Genomic DNA, 24,184 nt, shown 5'->3' on the forward strand with positions numbered 1-24,184 from the left:
TTGGTATCACATGTTTTGCTTGAAGGTATGTATTATAGGTATAAAAGATCATGCCTTAAATACAAAGAGAACACTTCAAGTAATCCTTACAAGGTTTGTCAAGGAACATCTCCAGGTATGTCTTGGACTATACACCTTATAAAATTCTCTTAATATAAAAAGTATGTTCATCTTATTTTGAAATTTGTATTACTAACATATTTTTGTCTAGCTTCCTTGAATCTTAAAGATTCTTGATTAGGTGATTCATCATTGATAAATCTACCCTCCTCACATCCTTAATTGTTCTCATATAACCCTAGAAAGGTTCTCTGGAAAACCCTAACTTAAGGGTATGCTAATGATAATGTGTGAAACCATAATCTGCTTAGGGTTATTGAAATAAAATGCCTGATGTCTTGAAGAAGTCTAAAATAACCAATTGATGCTTTGATGATGTCTTTTTTGGGGTTTTGGTATGATTATGGAAACCCTAACTTGTTAGGGTTGAATGATAATGTCTAAAATCCTGAACCTTTGAAGTATTGGTAGTTTAGGGTTTGATGTGTTCTTATATTGAAACCCTAGCTCATCAGGGTTTGGTAGAATATGTAAGCAAGACCCTTATAATGTCTTAGAAATGATTTCCTTAGATGTGTCTGATCAAACCCTAATCAAGTTTGTTATATATCAAACTCTTATTGATGCTTGTGAAGTTGGGTTTGACTAACACATGATATGAAACACGTCATCATGTTTCTTGCCTAATTTTGGAACACCTGTCACTATCTCCCTAAGCATCTTAAGTGCTCCCTGGTGTAGATTTCCTATTCTCCTCTGCCATAGTTCATTCAAGTCTCTCCCACTGTTATTGCTATCACTGTTGTTGCTAACTAGTGCCATTGGAGAGTCGAACTGCAACATGTACAATCTATTGCTTCACACCCTAATCTGTCTCACCTTCTTCCAGTTTTGGTGTTTGACGAACACCTTCTTCCCTACAAAGTAAACATCATATCCCTTATCCTGTAACTGTGATACTGAAATTAGGTTCATACCAAGCCCTGGCACATGCAATACATCTGTAACATTGGTGTTTTCTCCTGACTCCTTCTGAATACCAATGGTACCTCTCCCAACTGGAGTACATTTAGTTTTGTTTCCCGTTGTTATTTGGAATTCCATCTCCTCCCCATGGTAACTAGAGAAATACTCTCTGACTCATGTCATTGGAGCCAATGCTCCACTATCTATATACTAGATACCCTATGAAGCTGAACTAGAGAGGAAAACTATTAATTTATGGTATGTTCTATGCTTAGAGCAGTTTACTTCAATTTTTTCTTATTAGCCACTGTTTAGCAATCACATTAACATATAGTAAAATGCAGATAGAACATTAATAGATCGACAAAAAACAAGCCAAGACAAGAGACATCAGATGTGGCGGCTAGCTAGGGACAAACCCCAATGTGGGGAAACCCTTTGATCAATTCTTCTATAATCTTCAATACTTCATCAGAGAGAGAAATAGTACAAATACATAAATCTGTAATTTTAGGACAACAGCAGCAAACCCTAACCAGCAAAGTCAAATCTGGTCAAACAAGATGAAATTGACCTCCAATATGCTTGGTCAATTTCCCGGTCATCTAGGCCTCCAACAGCAAGAAGAGGCAGCCCATAAACAGTCCAAAAAACCCAGTCAAACTATAGTCAACTGAAGTCAACCTGCTGCCACAAACTAGGGCAGTCAACGTTGGTCAAACCAGAGGTCAGAATGCCTCGGTTTGCGTGCCAGAATTTGCGGCCTGCCTAGGAGAGACAGCCACACTAAAACCGCAGCCTTGAAATGTCCACGCTGGTCAATGTTGGTCAAAGAGATGACCTGCAGCTTTTGCGTCTTCCTTCCTTGCCCTTCTGCGTCCTCCTTCTTCCCACGTGTGAGCTGCTCCTTGTGTAAACCCAATACTAAGGAGAGAGAGAGAAGAATGAGTGAGATGAGATGATGGAATAATGCCTCAACCTCACTTGTATTTATATGAAACGCTGAGCATGTGTGCCACACATTTAGCTGTTGGCCGACCTTGACAATTTGTCAAGTAAATACAAATGAATTCATATCTCCATAAACAATTTTCGGAATCAGGCGATCGTTAGATCAATCCTGCACCTCTCAACGAGGGGAATCCAAGAAAAATATCAGCTGCCATAAATAAGATGACCCACATGGAGTTTGGCCCTAGTTGCCAATTTTAACACTCCCTCTCAACTAGGGAGAACTCCATCTGCTAATCCATCTGACCGTCGGTACTATCTCTGCCATCAAATGCACTGCCCTGCACTGCTCTGCTGAACTATGAAGAAGAAGAAATGATCGAGGATGTATCATGCCATCCTCCACTCACTCGAAGTCAATCCCAAAGAGTGTCAAACCACTCTTACTGATCCCAGATCAATGGAGGTCATCCTAGCATAGGGAGTGTGATAGATACAACGATGTGTCCATTGATAGTACTACTATGGTCCCTAACCCCATTTCCCTGCTTATTGATCAGATGAGAGGTACTTCCCATGAGTCCCAAACTGCATGGGTAGAATGCCTCGATAGGAGAACCAATCATCTTGTCCCTAATTCGCCATGGGGTATCACAGGGGAAGGCTTGAACCTTTCACCCTGTACATAGTGCACCACTAGGGGAGGGTGAGTTGCCTTGTGGTTGCATGTCACTCCAAGAAGTACCCCATGCCCCCCGGAGCTCCCAGAGCTCAGTGCATCCATCATGGAGGACCCTCATAAGAGGGTCTCTCAACGACTCCAAGTCATTCTCGGAAAGTCAAGAATTTGAACTCTCCCAGGGGCTTCGTCAAAATGTCGGCGACCTGCTCGTCTGTAACAATATGTTGGAGCCTTATTGCTCCTCGCTGCACCATATCCCGGATATAGTGGTACCTAATATCGATATGCTTGGAGCGATCATGAAATACAGGATTCTCTAATAAACAAATCCCACTTTGGTTGTCACATATGATCACGATAGTATCCAATGTAAATCCAAATAGCTCATTGAAGAACTTCCGCAACCAGACAGCCTCACAGGAGGCCATACTCGCAGCAATGTACTCTGCCTTAGCGGTGCTCAAAGCCACCGACTTCTGCTTCCTTCTCATCCAGGATATCGAGGCAGATCCCAAAGAGAAACAACACCCGGAAGTGCTCTTTCGATCCACCGAACTGCCTGCCCAATCAGCATTGGTATATCCATGTAGTCTCACATCTCCGGCAGTGTATCTTAATCCATGAGTGATTGTGCCACGAAGGTATCTCAATAGATTCTTGGCACCGATCCAATGTGTGTGGTGAGGCTCAACCATATGTTGACTCAACGTGTTGACTGCAAAACATATATTCGGATGGGAGTTCACCAAGAATGTCAATTCTCCGATGAGTTGACGATACTTGGTAGCGTTTTGCAAAACAAGCCTGGCAGCACTATCGCTTAACTTCTTAAAGTCAAGCTCCATCGGGGTAGTCACGGGCTTGCAGTCCACCATACCGAATCTCTCCAATACCTTCACCACATATTTTCCCTGAGATAGGAAAATCTCCCCTGGCTTCTGCCAGACTTCCAGTCGTAGGAAATAGTGCATCAATCCTAGGTCCTTCATCTCAAACTCAAAAGCCAACTCCCTCTTACATTTGTGAATGAGAGGGTTTGCACCTGTTAGAAAGAGGTCGTCAACGTACAGCACCAGTATGAGAGGTTTATCATCTTCAACCTTAAAGTAAAGGTTAGGGTCGGCTTCACTCCTAGTGAATCCCAGCTTCATCAAGTAGCTATCGATTCTCTCATACCAAGCTCGGGGTGCTTGCTTCAACCCATAGAGGGCTTTCTTCAACCTGCATACGTGAGATTCTCAATCATGAATCTCAAATCCTTCGGGTTGTTCCACATAGACTTCCTCTTTGATCGAACCATGCAAGAATGCGGTCTTGGCATCCATTTGATGTAGGTTCCATCCTTGCAAAGCAGCAAGGCCTATGATCGAGCTGATGGTGGTATATCGGGCAACAGGTGCAAATATCTCGTCATATTCTATACCTTCCTTTCGAGAGAAGCCACGAGCAACAAAACGAGCTTTATACTTTTCAGCACTTCCATCAGCTACATGCTTTATCTTGTAAATCCATTTCGAAGTGACAACAGTTTTGTCCTAGGGTCTGGGGACCACATCCTAGACATCGTTCTTCATGATGGACTCGTATTCCTCAGTCATAGCATCCTTCCATACTTGATGCTTCATAGCTTCAACAAACGATGAGGACTCATTTTGAATGATCGTGCTCATAATGGTCAAGTATCCATGATACCTGGTCGGCTTCTTGCTTTCCTGGAAAGTCCCTCTGGGTGCAATGTGTCCTTTAGTATCATCAAGTGTCCCCCTAAGCCATGAGGGCCTCTTCCTAGAAGAGGAAGGCTCTTGCAGAGGGGGATCAATAGGGTTCATGGGTTCTTGCATTTCGAGCATTGTTTCATCTTGCTTTTCCTCCGGTTTGCTGGTGCCAGCTTCTCCAGATTTCCTTAGTATAGGAAGATTGTCAACTTTGCTAAGAGCCATATCTTCGTCAAAGGTGACATCATGGATAATTTCAACTTCCCTTTGACTAGCCACATAAATTCTATAACCCTTAGTATTTTCGCTATAGCCCACGAAGATTCCCTTCTTTCCAGATGCACCCAATTTATTCCTTTTCTCTTTCAACACATGAAAATATAGAGGACTTCCAAAAATTCTAAAATGAGATACGTCAGCTTTCTTACCAGTGAACATTTCTTTGGGAGTCTTAGAATCCAATGCTTGATGAGGGCATCGATTTTGAACATATACGGCGATATTTGTAGCTTTGGCCCATAGAAACATCGGAAGCCTTTGATCATGGAGCATGGAACAAACAGCTTCCATAATCGTACGATTCTTCCTTTCCGCCACACCATTCTGCTCAAGGGTGTATGGTGTTGTGGTCTCCCTCTTAATGCCAGCTTACATACAAAAGTCATGGAACTCATTGGATTCATACTCAATACCATTATCAGTCCTTAAGATCTTGATCTTCTTCTCAGTTTGATTCTTGATCAAGGCTTTGAAGTGACAGAACCAAGAGAATACTTCATCCTTCTTTTTCAAGAAGTATATCCAAGTTTTGCAAGAATAATCATCTGTAAAAGTGAGGTAATATAAATGTCCTCCCAAGGAGTTCACAAGCACCATACCAGATATGTCGAAGTGAACTAATTGTAATATACCGGAGGTCTTGCTATGGCTTGAGGGGAATGGTCCCCTTTTGAGCTTTCCTTCGACACATCCTAGACATACACCTTCTTGTTCTACTGTAAATTCAGGCATCCCTGTCACTATTTGTCTCACATCGGGTAGAGCCTTATAATGAAGGTGGGAAAACCTCCGGTGCCATAGTTCGGACTGAAGAGATGTGTCACAAGACATGACACCCAGCGGACTTCCTCCGACTTGATATAGAGAGTCAACTCGAAACCAAGAGTGAAAGCATTTTTAAAATTCTTTTTCCACACGTACTTTGCCATCGATGAAGGCCACCTTGTAGCCTTTGTCTTCCATTGACGAAATGGACACTAGGTTCTTTTTTAGATCAGGTACATATAGGACTTCTTGCAAATGAATTGTATTACCCTGATTCAATTGAAGAGAGACATTCCCTACGCCTTTCACAGGATATTTGGAGTTGTCCCCAAGAATAATTTCCAGGTTGGTCTCCTTCTTTATCAAATTAGAGAGAGCTTCTTTGTAACCAGTGAAGTGCCTTGAGGCACCACTATCAATAAGCCAATTTCCCAACGAGTCCGGAGGAGAAGTGGTAGAGAGGACCGATATCGGATAATATTCATCTTGATTATTGTTAACAACATTAGATTCATACCTGGAGTGTCTTGCCTTCTTGGAGGGTTGACCACTTCCTTGATTTTCGGCATTCCTCTTTCCTTTGCCATTGAACCTACCCTTCCTTTGATTGTTGTTGGAATTGCCCTTGGAGGGATTTTGATCATTGTCATGAGATGTGTCCTTTCTATCAGGACATTCCCTCGCATAATGGCCAATTTTGTTGCAAATGGAACATCTTCCTTTCCATAATGGCCAATTTTGTTGCAAATGAAACATCTTCCTTTCCTTCCACCTTTCGGTCCGGCCTTTCCCTTAGATTTTGCCCCGAAATTATTTCTCCTTTTATCATGAGAGGAGAATGCAACGGGATTTCCTCTAAGTGCAGGCATTTCCTGCTCTTCCATCCTTGTTTCTTCTTGAATGCATCTCGCCATGAATTCCTCAAATCCTGGAATTACATTATTGTTGAGAAGAGTGGTTCTGAATATATACCATTCAGATGGGAGCCCTCCAAGAGTTGTGATGGTCAGTTCCCTGTCAAGAATGACTTCCCCAATTGATAGGAGATCATTCTTGATCTTGGTGATCCTTAAGAAGTAGGCTTGCATACTCTCATATTTTCCCTTCTTAATTTCCTTCAGCTTATTCTTAAGGAACAAAACTTGATTTGCATCACTAACTTTAAATAAGCTTACCAGTCTATCGTAGATTTCCTTAGAGGTGGTCAGCTCGGAAACGTAGGCCACCAGGCGCTTGTCGATAGAGTCCCGAATGATCTTCTTTGCTTTGACTTCACCCTTGGTCCACTTGTTCCTTGTAGCAACGAATGCCTTTGATGGAGGCTCAATGATTCTGCCTCTCATACGGTCCAACACTTCTTGCTCTTCCAATGTTAGATCAAGAGACATCTTCCATCCATGATAGTCAGACTTCTCACGGAGCTTGTCTTCAGCGGGGAAGTGTGATGAGGACCCCATGGAGTCTTTAGGATTGCTTCAATAACCTTCGGTGATTTCTCTTGCTCTTGCTCTTGGTTAGGCTTTGTCTTCACTTCAGCTTTGATACCATGTTAATTTATGGTATGTTCTATGCTTAGAGCAGTTTACTTCAATTTCTTCTTATTAGCCACTGTTTAGCAATCATATTAACATATAGTAAAATGCAAATAGAACATTAATAGATCGACAGAAAACAAGCCAAGACAAGAGACACCAGATGTGGCGGCTAGCTAGGGACAAACCCAAATGTGGGGAAGCCTTTGATCAATTCTTATATAATCTTCAATAGTTTAGCAGAGAGAGAAATAGTACAAATACATAAATTTGTAATTTTAGGACAGCAGCAACAAACCCTAACTAGCAAAGTCAAATCTGGTCAAACAAGATGAAATTGACCTCCAATATGCTTGGTCAATTTCCCGGTCATCTTGGCCTCCAATAGCAAGAAGAGGCAACCCATAAACAGTCCGAAAATCCCAGTCAAACTGCAGTCAACTGAAGTCAACCTGCTACCACAAACTAGGGCAGTCAACGTTGGTCAAACCAGAGGTCAGAATTCCTTAGTTTGCGTGCCAGAATTTGCGGCCTGCCTAGGAGAGACAGCCACACTAAAACCGCAGACCGCAGCCCTAAAATGTCCACGCTAGTCAACGCTAGTCAAAGAGATGACCTGCAGCTTTTGCGTCTTCCTTCCTTGCCCTTCTGCGTCCTCCTTCTTCCCACCGGTGAGCTGCTCCTTGTGTAAACCCAATGCTAAGGAGAGAGAGAGAGAAGAATGAGTGAGATAAGAAGATGGAATAATGCCTCAACCTCACTTGTATTTATATGAAACACTGAGCATGTGTGCCACACCTTTAACTGTTGGCCGACCTTGACAATTTGTCAAGTAAATACAAATAAATTCATATCTCTATAAATACTTGTCGGAATCGGATGATCATTAGATCAATCCTACACCTCTCGACAAGAGGAATCCAAGAAAAATATCAGTTGCCATAAATAAGATGACCCACATGGAGTTTGTCCCTAGTTGCCAATTTTAACACAAACAATATGAGCAAATTCATCTTCCAATCTGGAAGACAAATTAGTAGCCTCATAAATGATAAATCTCTCTGCATCCATACTAAAGAAATCTGGAAATAATTTCGTGTGCTTTTCTCTTCATGCCCTGTGTAGTTCTGTAACTGCAACACTTGATGCAAATCTCTTCGCCTAGATATGATAAATCTGCCTTGCAAAATCATTGATCTACCCACCAGAACCCTCTTTTCGTAAAATCCATTGTTAGTTGCTAAAAATATGAGGCATTTCACACTTTTCCACCAATCTGGATCTAGAAATTGAACTTTGCCTTTGTACTATACACACTGCTAGGCTAGCTTGCACAGATATGGAGAAAGTGCTTTAGATCGACCACTGATACTACACAACCTCACTCCTTCAAATATGATTGAACTTGGCTCTGATACCATGTGAAAATTCCTTGATTGCAATTATTGGAGTTTATTCTTCTAATTGTTAGCAGTTTAATTGTTTACGAAAATTAACAAATAAATCACAACTGCAATCTTCACCATAAAAATATTGAGAAATTGACACACACACACACACGCAGACACACAATAAAAATCGACACAAATTTTGGACTAACGTCCCCGGAAAAACCGCAGAGGGAAAATTGGTGCAGCAGATAAGGGTTTATTTTTATTATTATGCAGCAAAAATGGAGAGTACAATATCTAGATGCCCAACTAGCTATCCTCCTACAAATATACTAGCCAAAATATCTGTGAGATTAACTTCCTCACTCCAAAAATGATCTGGCTCCAAACTTGCTCGATCTGGGCTCACACGAAGTAACCCTACGCAACCTTCGTGCAATGCTTGTGCAGGCCTATACACACTGCCTCTGAAACTACTACGAAATCGACCTCTCATCTTGTCGCTTCCTCTAGAAGTGGTTCACTTGGTCTCTAGATGATAATCCCAGCCTCCAACAACTAAATCGACCTCTTCTCCAACTAAATTAAAGTGGCCCTCTGAAGCTTCTGGATAGCCCTTGTGTAGCCTCACTGTGGAATAATGAGGCCTCTCTTTCCTGCCACTCTAGCACTAGAATCTAACAGAAAAACTCTTCGTAATCCTCAGGTTTTTCCCTCAATCATTGATGCTCCTCCATTGGCTCGAATTCTTCCCTCACTGAACCACTGTGCACTAGGAAATTCGCACTGCCTGGATAATTCGTGTTAGTTTTTGTAGCATCAGATGTGTTCTAGACTTGAAATTTTGTGGAGAGACTAGAATACATGAGATCTCTATGGAAATTCCGCCTAGAAATGACTTAATTAGATTATTAACCAGTTTTGTTAAACACACATGGGCAACAAAGGAATCTGAAGGATAAAACATGAGAGTACATTTTTATTAACAAATGATTTACATTTATAGTACATATTGTGACCGTTGAGTTCCACATCCCAAGGTCTCTTGGACTCCTTTTGTCTATTCGGCTTCCACACTAACCCATTGAGGATTAGGTGTCCAACATTCCCCCCCTTAATCCGAAGGGTTATGTATGAGTCCAAGAAGAGAGCTGTAATACAAAATGTGCAAAAATGCATGGCAGCACTAGGCTGAATGTGCTCTCTGAAATGTTGGTATAAAAGGTGGTGGTTTAAGGATGACCACCAACACTGGAACGCTTAGTACAGTTCCTGGAACTCTTCCAAAACTGGCAAGAAGCTGAAGTCGTCTGCTGGAGGAAGTGCTCCTATTGTTTTGAAGAGGAAAACCTTCAACCATGAAAGGGAGGTCTCACCCCGCATAAAAGGGAGAACTTCAACCTGAAAAGGGAAGTCTCAACCTGTGATGGTTTAAGGATGACCAACAACACTGGAATGCTTAATGCAATTCCTGGAACTCTTCCAAAACTGGCAAGAAGCTGGAGTCTTCTGCTAGAGGAAGTGTTCTCAATTTTGTTCCTGGAATTCTTCCGAAACTGGCAAGAAGCTAGAGTCTTCTGCTAGGGGAAGTGTCCCAGATTACCAACTGAAGGCATGTTCATGGGCATCTTTGTCTCTGGCTACAACTCTGAAACTGGTGTGGCAGGTTGTGGCTCAAGCTCGCTTGATGTGGCTTTGAAGCTTGTAGATGACCATCATTTCCCCCCCTGTCAGATACAAGGTGAGATGATGGAGAAAACTCAACTGCAAGACTGTTCAATACTCTGGAACAAGTTCTGACATGTGTTTGGAATATCTTCTTGGTTGTTGATGCCCATTGCCAAGAAGCGATCCATCCAAGATGAATCTTTGTTCTTGCAGGACGTTTATTTCTGAAGCATCTGTGTGAAGAATGACTGGTTTTATGACAGTGCTTACATGGATGAAGATCAAAACAGTGATCTTTCAAATGGCCAACTCGGTCACAGTGTTGGCATTTCACAATCTGATGTTGTTGTTGTTGTTGTTGCTATGGAAGAGGAGCAGAGTTTGGAACAGCTGGAGGTGAACTGTCATGAAGAACAGGTGAAGATGAATCATCCTCAAGAAATCCAACAGTTTGAAATTGAATTGGCTTTGAGTAGTCTGAAATATGAAAGGACAAGTCCTTGTCATATCCAAGACCAGTTATGTGCTTGTTGTGGACAAGTTGTTCCCAAGGTCTGATGATGGGCTTGGGAGGTGCAGACTGAGTTTCTACATCTGCATGTACAACTGCTGCTTTATGGGGTACTAAATCTGAATGAACTGTAACATTATTGTCTTGCTGTTTATGGGAGTCTGTTTCAATCTTCTGAACTGAAACAGGTTCAGAATGATGACTCCACTGCTGCTATAGCTTTGTCTCAAACTGCAAAAAATCAATATTCTCTTGTACATTATGCAAACAAGTTCTAATGTCAACAAGAGAAGCTTTGCTTATTCTTACTATACCATGATCGGAGGAATGTATCAGAGTTTCTAAGAACTCCAATACTTCACCAATTCTGGCTATTTTATTCATTGTCAAAATTACACTGATCACAACTATGAACTTGTAGAGAAAAATCAACACTCACTCGCAATATGTCAATACAATTGGATTTTACAACAGATTGCAATTGTCTTCAAAAATAGTGATGGCTCTCGATTTCAGTTGTGTTTGGTTATATAAGCTTCATATTCCAACACATTTGAAATAACATAAAGTAATCAACGCCACATAAGGAGCATGAATCGACAAGAAAAATGACCAACGCATATGCCAGATTGAAGAGCAACCACGGGATTTTAAGAGGCAAATTTCTTAATATATAAAACCTGACAAGAATAGAAAATGAACAATGCTTTGCACTCTGGATTCAAAACCTCTCACGCTTCCATTTCTTCATCGGGAAGGGATGCATTTAAAACCATTTTTCGTGGCCCACATGGAATGAAATGTTGTTGTCACATTATTTGCAATCACGGAATATAGTTAACGCCAAAGAAATGGATCGAATCATCACCGTTTTCACACCATACATTGTCTTACCATAAGCAACCTCCTTGAACGAATCATACGCAACGCATACACTTTGGGAAAGACTGATAAACACGGCCTCCTCACCTCTGCTTTACAATGCCTACTACAACCACGGTTGAAGATGCACGTCCAGCAACCCAACCTTTCTGAAATTAGCAGAGGAATTCACACCCAGATTTGTGCAATCCCAGTGATCTCTGACAATCGAATGTTGTCTCTGGATTAAGCAAATTGACTTACCCAGAAAATAATAATTCGTTCAAGAAGGTTATTGCTTCACGAATTAAATGCATAGTTGCATCATTCGTTACAGAACGATAGCATCAATTCTTATACCAGTGAAGTATTTGATCTCCAACAATCACACTACATGCGTCTAGTCTTTGAAAGCGACAACGTACACAGAATTTGTTCAGAATTTTAGCAAGCATTCATATGTGGCAGCAGGTTTTAGTGGATTAAGACCCTTACACCCTCAATTTGGACATTGCTCACACCATCGAACCATGTACAAGGGAACTTGTCCATCAAGCCATGCACAGAGAAACCCGTCTCAAAACTTGATCTGCCCAAATGAGGATGACTGCAATCAGTGCCTGGCTTACTCGAATAATAAATTTCGGCTTAAATGAATGGCTTTCCTCAGCCCAGCGTCCTAGCGTATGGCAATTTCGCGACTTATCCTCGGCCTTCTAAAAACGACGTCCCTTCTCTAGCATCAGAAATTTCTGGAAGTATCCCTAAATGTCCTGCGGCTCTGCTTGTGACAATATTTCACATCCTACAGTCCATACGCTCCAGACTTCAAGTAACACGCAGCCCAGTGATACATGAATTTTTCTGACATTGATTTAGCAACCTTTAAACAAGTATTCAGCTCTTTCCATAGGGTGCAATCAATTCAACATTCGTGACAGTCATTGATGTTCCAAAAATAATGCGACCTTCTCCCCAATATGTTCAGGTGACAGAGCAAGAATCTCAGTCTCCCAGAGCAAAGGAACACAACTCTTCCCACAAGGTTCGACCTTCAGTTAGGAGGTTCACTTAGTCAGCATCAAATAGTTGGGGTATCACTGCCACAGAACTTCACGTTCCGTACCTCCAGCCATATGAATACAACCCATGAATCTATTGACAACGCTTAGAACAATTTGGCCCTGGTGTTCAAACTACTTCTTTTGATATTAACTCGGCCTCTAATCTCTAGGAAAGAACAGCGGCTAGGTTTTGTTGAACACGACTCTCTTTAGGCATAAGAAAGAACATTCGGACTCCTGAAATTTCAATGGGATTCAGCTCCTTCCCTTGAGTTCGACTTCTACGAACGGTGGTGGAAGACGTATTTTTGGAATATGATACATAGTAGACAATAAGGCTAATGCATCAACACCATACTCATAACACTCACCAAATGCGGGATATTCAGGATTGCTTCAGCGGCTTGACGACATTCAACGCACAGTCATTCAAAGGAGAGTGATTCCAGGCACTGTCAGTAATCGAAGGCTTGCAACGGTCCCTTTGTATAGCAGATGAATTATGATTGATTACAGGGCAGAGAATCCACAGAATATATGGGCAGAGATCCAGTCATTAGGCAGGCAGAAAGACAAATGATACCAGGAACGTTCGTGCTGACATTTTCTGCAAGTAGAGGAGGCGAACAGTATAACTATTATGCTAGCGGACAGTGGGCAGCGTAGTTGTCTGACATGAAAAGATGGCAGAGGAACAGAGTCATACCACCAGCAATTCCATTCCAGCAAGTCAAACCAGCGATATCACCGAGCATAACGGTTTGGAGGGTGGACCATTTCAGAGAGAATAAAACGTATATGACAGATACCACAGATTATATGAGAGCTGGCTGCGTATTAGAGCAAGGAGCAGTGTATATATTAGAAACTGAATTCTGTCAGATGGGCAGCGTATTATATGGGAAGCTTGAGGTTTCAACGATGGGTCTCTCAGCAAGGACACATGCATATAGTTTGCAGCAGTAATAAATAAACCATTTCAAGGCAGCAAAGACCCAAATTTTAAATCTTCCATAGCACTGCAAAGCGGTAGACAACTTTTTAATACAACAGGGAACTCAAAAAACAACGTTTTTGGGTCTTGAGATTTTATTCCAAATCAATTTTATAAGAACAAATCCTGCAATTCATTATTTCATCACTTTATTCTAAGTAACTCTTCAAACACCAGCATACAAAACTCAATGCAGTTGATTGAAATGAATGCAGTGTCTAAGCTTTCAATGTTTTCAACCAAATTCACAGCCTCCAACACAATTCAATGCATACATCCCACATATCATGAGCAGCGACCAGAATGACACGCAAAGAAAGGCCACATAGACATAGTGGCTCACACTTGAGCAGGGCAGGAATTCGCCCACTCTAATACCATGTTAAACACACATGGGCAACAGAGGAATCTGAAGGATAAAACATGAGAGTACATTTTTATTAACAAATGATTTACATTTATAGTACATATTGTGACTGTTGGGTTCCACATCCCAATGTCTCTTGGACTCCTTTTGTCTATTCGGCTTCCACACTAACCCATTGAGGATTAGGTGTCCAACAAGTTTTTAAATATTTCCTAAGTCTAAACATAGGAAATATGGTTAATTAATCAGTATTAATTAAGTCAAGGTGAGAATCATCTAGAAACTCACACGAATAGATTTCAGAGATGATCCTAGCCATTGATTAAGTTTTAATATTGGTCGTTGGTGCTCGAACATAGGATTATAAGAGGAAGTCGATGTGGTGATGGAAAAAACACTTGAGAGGTTCGATTTCATGAGCAAATCAATTTCCAGAGTAGCAGCAGTCAGTTGTTGGAGAGAGAGCCAGAGATTGAAGCAATAAGAGAGGGACAAAGACAGTGAAGCCGGAGGAAGATTTCCAGATCCAGTGAGTGCATTTGCAAAGAGGCAGAAAATCCATAGAGAGGCTGACGTTGGGGCAGCGTAGTAGCCTCTAGAGGCAATTTCGATTCTGTTAGGGAAAGTCGAGTTTCAATGCCAGAAGCTGGACAGAGGTTCCAGGGGCCAGGAGAAACATTTTCCCAAACAATAGCAAACTAGACGACTTGAGGAGAGGCTGATTCAGACTAAGCGCAGAAGGGACTGCGCTAGGGTGACGCAGATCCAGCGCAAAGGCAGTTTGGACGGCTCAATTGGGGATGTAGTCAGAGCCCAGATTTGCCTGTGGGGTGAGGAAAATTCCTCACTAGATTTTGCCAGTATTTTCTCTGCAGGATTGCCAGTATTTGGCATCAGAATGTACTCAAATTATTTCACTGCTGCATAATAATAAAACCCTCATTTGCTGCATCGGTTTTCCCAAGTTGGGTTTTTACGGGGACTTTTGTCCAAAAACAACTGTGTTATATTATGTGTTGTGCTAGCATTTATTCTTCCACAGTTTTATTTGTGTAAATTGCAGTGTGATTTATTCAGTAATTTTATGTGTGTGTGCTATCATTTCTTTCAGCGTTTATTCTTCCGCAGTTTTATTTGTGTAGATTGCAATGTGATTTATTCAATATTTGTCGTAGAAAACAACAAATATATTGTTAAATTAAATTAACAATTAGGAGAATAATTTCCAGTTGCTGCAATAGATTCCAGTTTGAAATTTTCATAATTCGCTCCCTCACTTATGTCTCCCTTCATCCCATCAATCTGCTCTTATAATCTCTCGCAGGAGCTTCAACGGCCATGATTAGATCCTCATCAATGGCTAAGATCATCTTAGACTTGATCCATGTGAGTCTCTAGAGCATTCTCGATCATCCTCAATTAATTCCCATTAATTAATCAATTTTCCTAAGGCAATTTTTAATTAATGATCAATTGATTTAATTGAGGCGTTTCGCAAGCTTATCCTGCGACACCTTTTCCAGGTTTTGGAGTACTTGTGTTCCTCAGCCTCTTAGACACAAATTGAGACTAGAACACATGTATGATGCTACAAAAAACAACACGTAGTCTACCTTAGGGCGGTCTGAAATATGCCTCAGGAGATCTGTAGTCAGCCTCAAGAGGCCTGAAGTGCTATATAAAATGCCCACCAAAATTGCCCAAAGTATACTCACACCTCTACTATGGGAAAGCCAACCTGCCACAAGGAAGAGAGCACTGAAACCTGCCTTCTGAATTGTCTTAAAGAATATGTTGTGTACTAAAACAAGGGAAAATAGTCAATCCTCAAACCAAACTAGAATTGCTTCAATAACCTATGCTAGAATAAGAGAAAGGGTGACTAGGTAGGGTGGGATCACCTCCACCGAAAGTAGCCAAGGAAGAGAAAGGGGTCTTAAAACCCTCAGAGCCTGAGGCTCAATGAAAAATAGAGACCAATTAATCCAAATCAATGATGCCCCAAATGATTCTAACTCTCTTGTATTTATAGATTCCTTCATGGGCTCTCAAATGTGAGCGGTTGTGAATGCCACCCCCAATTCTGGATTTTTTGCCCCAACCGACCCAACATTTTCACAATGTTGCCACAGCAATGGGAAAATTAGAGTTTTCCCCTTCATCAAGACTATAGCCTACGGGGTTGGATAGGCCATTTCGTCCTTCCATAGACAATTAATTTATAGGGGACATTACAGGTACCCCCATTGTGCTAGAGAAGAGCTAGCCTAAAGTGAGAGGAAGAATCATTGAAGTGACAGTGAGCAGCCTTCCTTAGTTATACAAATCTCTCACATTGGTCCTTGGGACTTTATACTTTTGTGTGTTCTAGACTTTTTGTAACACTACCCAAGCAACAAAAAAGGAAAATTTTCATTACAATCTGTGTTGAAGTGTCACATTATAGTGGAAACACCGAATCACGTTCAACCAGAGTAAGAGAGGAAGCTCAATTAGGAGAATATCTGCAGGAACTTCAACAAAAGTATCTTCATAGCACTACTATTAGCATGAGCATCAGTTATGTTGGGAAGCTTAACCAGAAAAATATGTTCCTTTTTGTTTCCTCAGGTTTCAACAATGTGATGCTCAAATATAGGTCAACCAGAAGAGAAGAACTGTTTGATAGCTCTTGTAATTGCACACTTCAACCTGCAAATCACTTCAAAAATCACCTAACTTTCCCAAAGCCATTTCCCCAAGTTTCAAGAAACCAACATGTTGAGTCTCTTAACTTCACAAAGATCACTGAGATATTTTGTGGTAATCCTAAAACTTGTCATAATTGTTGTTGTGGGGATCGTGTAAGGCACAACAGGTGAGGAGAACTGTAAAAACCTGTCACATCCCTAGAAATTTGTCAAAGTGGCAGAAGAAAAGCTGTAGAGCTACACGGGTCAGTTCACTTTAGACTGAAAAAAAATCCAGTAAAATAGACAAAGTTTCATCTGCTTTCAAAATTTCCAAAACTTCAACCAAAGGTGTGCAGGTGGGGAGGGAAATTTCTAGATTTGGTCAAACCTCGTAGCTATGTATATTTATGCACTAGAGACCTCATACATGCCCCATGGTCACTGCTCACTATCAGATAAATTGAATAAATCTTTTGTCTAACTTTGAAATGGAGTTCTGGTAGGAAACAGCAAAAGACAATTATGACCAAACCTGGTAACGAGCTTTAAAGGTATTGATGGTCAGTACTTTGATACGTTGTTAGGTATTACTGGAAACTATTTATATGTTTATAAATTTGTGCGTAAGGTGGCACTTAATCCCATACTAGAGAACTAAGACATAAATCATGGCATCCTACAAAATGGAATTTGCGTTGTGTTGGAATAAGTAATGGTGAGCTGAGAGAATGGAACATTATCATTACTTGATGGGAAAGAGTTGTTCTACATTGACGATTTAGTTGAACAGAGCAGCTTGGCTCCATTGTGGAGCCTATAGCCAGCATAATACAAATAAAACTCTAATAAACATTATACATTTGGATCCTTTTGGTATATACTCACTCTTTGTGCTTACCTAAATGATTGGTTGCAAATTGAAGCTCTATGCCATCCTCTGAAAGCTGGAAAGGGCATCCCATTATCCCTGCATTATTACTTCGCAGACAACCAAACCAACCCATTAGCACTATCTCAATGAGACAGCAATCCCAAAATTGCAATTTTTCATCTTAGAACTCAGAAAAATGCATATATCAACAGCTACTCCAAACAAGACTAGAAATTGGCAGGCATGTTTTTGTAAGTTTTGGCATAAAAAAATAAAAAATTGAAAACAAAATAGGTGATCTATTCGAAGGTGTTTTTTTTAGGTGCACTTCGAAGAATTGTGGGTCAAAAATACGTATAGACCAAGAAATGGATAAATATCTCAAGACAATTCCGTGCAGGTATAAATCTAAGTACTTGTAGAGTTTAAAATTGAATTTATTGTAAAATTTTAGCATGACTCCGAGCCTTACTGCCAGGCAGATTATTTTTAGTCTCAATATCATTTCATTTCATTTTATATATATATATATATATATATATATATATGAAATGAAATGATATTGAGACTAATTGCATGGATAGAGGCACAGACATATCTATGTGACAAATTATATAAGTAAAAAAAATTTGCTTACATGAGAATATTTAGAGGTTGATTCAATGACTTGAAGGAAGCTGAAAATCTTCGCACAGAATTAAGTGAACTGAGGTCGAGCTCCATGACATCCACTTTGGCATTGGTATTGTCTTTGAGAATGGCTTCTTTCACCCTGTGGCCACTCTCCATGTTTCTGGCAGGCATTATCACTCGTGCACCTCGCAGGGTCAGCACCCTCACTGTATCTGTCCCTATTCCACTTGTCCCTCCTACAGGCCAATAAAATTGAACTTATATGTCATGTATTTTTTTCTGCAGCCCATAAATTGCATGCATGAATGCGTTTCATCTATAATATATATATATATATATATATATATATATATATATATATATATATATATATATATAGTTTGGGAAAAGGTATCCTTAAAAAGTACAGGAGAAGAAGAAAAACCTGTAACAATGGCAGTGAGGCCAGTGGCATCAATTCCTTGGGTGACATCCTCGGCTGTAGACGAAGAAGTGAAACCAGAAGAACCTGGCTTTCTCAACCAACCCCATATCCAAGTCATTGATTCCTTATTTGGTTATTTAGTTACCAGCAATTGATACTGAGAGGAAGACAGAATTATAACAAATTTTCGGCAGAAGAAGAAGAAATTGTAGTAGAAGGAAAGTATACGTCGATAGATAGATAGCTCTCTTAGACAAGTTTAAGCTAATGGGGGGACCTCCTCTTGTGCAAGTTATAGTAGCAGAGCTTCTCAGGCATGATGAGATGGAATTGTCCTTGTCACGGAAACTAGTCCCTTAGTAACGAATCACCGTGGATTCTGTTCCGGATAACTCTCTCACCAGTTAGTTACCGATTACTGATTATCTAGATTAAAAAAAACGAATCACCATGGATTCTGCGGTTTATTGTTGAACTTTACATTCTTGTCCGGTATGTTGCTGGCGACATCCTTTCAACTTTGAATTCAATAATATCTATTTTTGTGGACCACGGTACACTTTGGAGTGACTTTATAGTAGACACACCTAAAGAAGGGGTTCAAAGTCAATCATAAAGAGCGGAAAGAAGTCTACGGTTGTTTCTGTTGATCCATTGCAACTGGTTATTATTACATTTTTATTTCGTAGGGTTGTTACTGATCCATTGCGAAGGGTTATCGTTACATTTTTATTTCGGAGGGTTGTTACATGTTTATTTGTAAAGGGTTTTTTATATATCGATTTGATGTTGGGTTAAGCTTTGTTTCTAATGAATTTAGAATTTTATTTATAAAAGGTTTTATATATAAGGATTTGATGTTTGATTAAGTTTTATTTTTATTAAATTATTTTATGAATTTTTAAATATTTGAGTGGATATTTTTTTAGTAATTAAGTAATATAAAAATATATATTTTTATAAATAAATAAGATAGTGATGTAAATTATTTTATAAATTTGAGATAAATATTTATTTGTTTTCAAATAAATAAAATATAATTACAAAACTTTAAATCAAAATATACCTATAAAAAAATTATGGGGTTGTTACATATTTATTTTTAGTGGGTTTTTTATATATTGATTTGATGTTGGATTGAGCTTTGTTTTTATTAAATTATTTTATTCAATTTAGAATTTTGTTTATAAAGGGTTTTATATATAAGGATGTGTTGTTTGATTAAGTTTTATTTTTATTAAATAATTTTAGGAATTTTTAAATGTTTGAGTGGATATTTTACTTATTTTTAATAATTAAGTAATATAAACATATATTTTTTTATAAATAAATAATATAGTGAGGTAAATATTTATTTGTTTTTTAAATAAATAAAATATAATTTAAAAATTTTAATCAAAATATATTAAAAAAATTATTGAGTTGTTACAAGTGTATTTTTAAGGGTATTTTATATATTGATTTGATGATGGATTGACCTTTGCTTTTATTAAATTTAGATTTTTATTTATAAAAGGTTTTATATATAAGGATTTGTTGTTTGATATAACACCGTGGGCTCTATGAAGTAATTATTGTGGTTATTAAATTCAGTTTTATATCTTTTTGCAGTAATTTCTTTTACATTATGACAATGACTGAGGCTAGAAAGCCAGAGAACAATTTGTTACCTAAATTATGGTTAATTAGGAATTCTGACATGTTAATGAAAATAAATTGTTTACTATATTTAAAAGAAATAGTTATCATGAAACAGTTACACCCCTACCCTGGAAAGGGAAAGATAGAGGGGAAAAGAAGGAAAAAGGGGGCTATCCTAGAGCTGGGAGAAAAACCAGTGGGAAGTCGCTCGATTACAGTGAAAATAGAGTGCGGCACTTGGGCTGGACAGTGAAGTCCTGAGGCCCAAGGCACCAAATGTAGCTGGATATAATCCAGGTGAAAGAGAGAAAGTGCTCGGGGGAGAGCCTGGACGTAATCGCCAGGCTCGCGGCTGGGAGGAGAGACTTTCCAAGACAATCTAGACTTACATACTGACAATTAAATTCAGATAAGTATTATAGATTTCTTCTGAAGGAAAGCTAACCTTAGTTTATAAAAAGATATATGTTTATAAGACTAGAATCAATTAAAATATTCATGCAAGTAACAATTAGTATTACAGAAGGCTTAATCTTTAGTGAAGAAAGATACATGCTTATAGCATGTTATTTTTATCAAAACAACGCACAGGTAATATTATAGAACAGTCACCATAATGAAATAATACTTGAACTATTCTTTCTGACAATCAGAAGATATACTATAATTTGTAATAACTGTCGAATTAAGAAGCCATGCAGCATTAATAGACTCCAGTAAAAATCAGTAAAATCATTCTCTATATAAGCATGAACATTTATAGAATCTCAGGGGAAATAGTAAAACCCTATGGAGGAGTTTCCTCTCTTGGCAAAGATGAACCATAATCCCAGTTCAAAATAACAAGAAAATCGAATAAACGACAAGGCTAGTATTTAACTAATTACATCAAGGAGGAGAAGCAAGTAATAATTTAGCATTCCCAATAGATTGTATCTCAGTCGTTCTATAAACATCAAAATCATCCTTCCAGTAAAGTGGCAATAGAGCCGAGTGTAAACAAGACATAATCAAATATAGAGAGCATATGCATATTTCTTCAGAAAATGAAACAGAGCAGTCGATAAAGACAAGCTACCAAGTGTTCAAACTGGAGCAAAGGCCGAAAGGCCCTCGAGCTCTCAGACCTCAAGTGTCGGCATTCCAGAGTATAATTTAAGTTACAAACAGAGTATATTTTGAATTACAAACAGAGTTACAAAGAAAATAGTCATGGACTTATGGGTTTCAAAACCCTGAAACCTATCTACAGTTTTTCCACGCCGAGATTTCCTGAGGAAGGCATTGTAAGCCATTCCCACCATACTTTAATAAAATAAAACAAGAAGACAGTAAAGCTAAGCTACAACTTTCCGCCAAAACAATATTCCTCAGATATCCCAAAAACCAAACAATCATCTTAGGAACTCGTGAAGATGTATTTTCCCACCTGTGACAAATCGCGAAGATAATGAGTTCACAAGGACTCTAGAGATGCGAGCTTGTTACACAAAATATTGTCACCATGACTTTTTGCAGTCAGTGTGAGTCTATCACCACTCATACTGTCCTCCTTTGCAAGTCTTAAACCTCATCTCTTCATGTCAAGCCTTAAAAATCAGAGAAAGTCTTTAAAAATCAATAAAACTCCAGTTCCGCACTTTCTCTTACCATTACCGGCAGTCCCGCACCCCTTGGTCATGTTACCTGCGGACCTGCCCGCTCTGTCTCTAAAGGAGTGGGTGCGAACCCCTGTGAAAGTCAAAAAGGTGCAAGTTTATTCTTAAAAACTCACTTTGGGTTAATTCTGGACGCTTCTAGAAGGAATCTTGACGTGGTTGGTTCGCTCCTAGGTGGTTCATGCATCCCATAACTAAAGGAGCTAACCCCTTGATGAGAGGAGCTTATCCCTTTGAAGGAGGACTCTATCCCTTTGAAGGTGGACCTAGTAACTTCCCTCCTCTGCACTATAAATTGAGGCATTGGGCTGGTTGCTAGAGAGGTTGAATGCTGAACATTTTTTAGGGTAAATGCTGTTGGAATTTAGACTTCCTATTTGAGCCTGAGAGGAGAGATTACATACCTTTTGGCTTCATTGGGAAGAGAGTGAAACTTGTCAAAGTAGAGGAGATTCTTGTTGGACCCTGGGAGGAGCTTGTACAGCATCAAGGCACCAAGGTTGTAAAGTTCTTCTTTGATTAAAGTTAATACACTTAGATTCATTTTTCTCAACAAATTGTCTTATGTGGTTTGTTTCATGAATTCCTTGATCATCATGATAAATATGCTTTATTATATTGGTTTTTTAGGTGCTATTTAATGTGTGTGCTTGTTTGTGTTTGCAGATTCTTTACAAGGAGGCTCATTTCGATCAACGGAGCGTGGCTTCCACAAACTAGCACTGGACCCGAGGTAGGTCTAAAAACACCTGTTTGCCTTTATTTATAAATTGCATATTTAGAGAAAGATAGAATTTGTTTGGTTTGCTTGTCGCTAGATATCATTAGATACTAGGGAGGTCGGTCTTGTCCGCAAGAACGACTTATCCGGCCGACAGAGCTTAATCACAAAAATGTCCTGATAGTGGCGATACCTTACCTGTAGATACATTATGGTCATATTAGAACCTACAAAAGAATGCTTGTGTGACTATTGAACCATATCAAATTAACTATTAAAGAATAGCCTTCTTACCTGAGTTAGAAGAGTGTCGTCTGAGAGCTAGTCCCCTGCTTTACCTAGAACCATTCATAAGGTTAGAAATAGCACGGATAATTCAAGTGTGAATATAAAAAAGCTGATAGTCTGAGGATTACCTTTAGTAAAGTGTTGGAAACCACCATCCCTCGCTGAGCTTGTGGAACCTGGTGCCAAGCTTGGCCAGCAAAAGCCATGCGTTAACCCTATGTATGAAAACGACTGTAAGTGTAAATCATGAACGCATATAGCATCAGAAAACTATAATGAGTGAGGGTAAGGATCTTGGTTACCTCCTTGTGAGAGATGCATAGACAAAGCCATGTTTCATGGACAAGAGTTGCAGGACCTTTCGAGAAATCCAGGGTCGAAACTGTTACAAAGCGACCAAAACCCTCACCCCCGGAAATCGAATGAACTCTTGTTCGATTAGCGACACAGGGTTGGGCAGATGGAAAATCCCCAAACCTTCTTCACCATTGGATCTCCCTAACCAAATCAACGGGCGAGAGCTATTCCAAATGCCGCAGCTGGAGCGAGTTAGAGGACGGATGCATGTGATGTAGCAGCCGAGGAGCGAGCCACGTAGCAGAGCATACAAGGGGGCTGCATCCCAAGGTTGAAGGACTGGCCTAATGCCTCGCGGGAAACCATGTGATACATTAAGGCATGGCAGAGACAGATGGGCAGCCGATTGTGTCATTTAATATGTGAATTAATTAAACTTTGTGCCATAAAAATCTGCACCACCTCCATGGCATATGAATCATACTTGGCTCATTACACAAATGTAAATGCAAAAGTTTTTTTTTTTTTTTATCTGATAGTTGTTACAAATGGTATCAGAGCTCAGATTCGTACACTGAGACTCTCTGGGAGAATATATGTATATGCAGTGAATGTGATCTCTTTAATTTAACTAAATAAACATGTATGTGAACACAGAGATCGCCTCAACACAAGAAGGGGCAAAATGCAGAGGAGCCCAGGACCACCCAATTCACCAAGAACAAACTATGTGAATGCTAACCCTGATATTTGGATTCAGCTGGGTGAGGAATCTCGTCAACCTAATGTAGTCTTGCTTGAAACTGTACAATAGCTCCATGCGGAGATGACAAATTTAAGAACAGATAACGAACGACTATGTCTAGAGCAAGAGAAAATCGTCAGAAGTTTGTCTAATCAATAGAACCAAAAACATCCAAACCCCAATGCTGAAGATGGGGAGAAGACCCCAACAACTCAACACGGAGAAGAAAATGCGGAGTCAGCAAAAAAACACAAGGAAGACGAAGAAGGACGCTCAGACAATGTTTCCGACCAACGCAAGACAAAAAGATAGAAATCTAAATTACAAGGAGAATTCAAAAAGATTAAACCATCACTTTTTGAAGGAGAATCTGAGGAGGAATCAGAAGCTTGGTTAATTGGTATGAGCAAATATTTTCATATTTATGA

At 39.6% G+C, this 24,184-nt stretch overlaps 1 protein-coding gene across 3 annotated transcripts in view; it reads right to left on the reverse strand.

The window, feature by feature from the left end:
* Positions 1–18,736, reverse strand: part of LOC149218115 (short-chain dehydrogenase TIC 32, chloroplastic-like) — a 205,848-nt gene extending 187,112 nt beyond the window's left edge. For 2 of the 3 annotated variants that reach the window (XM_089383816.1, XM_089383818.1), the window contains exons 1-3: positions 18,407–18,736; positions 17,987–18,218; positions 17,377–17,456 (exon numbers count right to left, since the gene is read on the reverse strand). In XM_089383816.1, coding sequence (XP_089239942.1) covers positions 17,377–17,456; positions 17,987–18,218; positions 18,407–18,524 — 430 coding nt within the window. In that variant the 5' untranslated portion in view covers positions 18,525–18,736. The remainder of the gene's footprint in view (positions 1–17,376; positions 17,457–17,986; positions 18,219–18,406) is intronic. The other variant, XM_089383817.1, reaches the window with a different exon arrangement.
* Positions 18,737–24,184: the final 5,448 nt, after the last annotated feature.

Source organism: Pinus tabuliformis, chromosome Q, assembly GCF_031772625.1.
Source record: "Pinus tabuliformis cultivar Carrire ecotype Pingquan chromosome Q, CPIR1, whole genome shotgun sequence".
NCBI lineage: Eukaryota > Viridiplantae > Streptophyta > Pinopsida > Pinales > Pinaceae > Pinus > Pinus tabuliformis.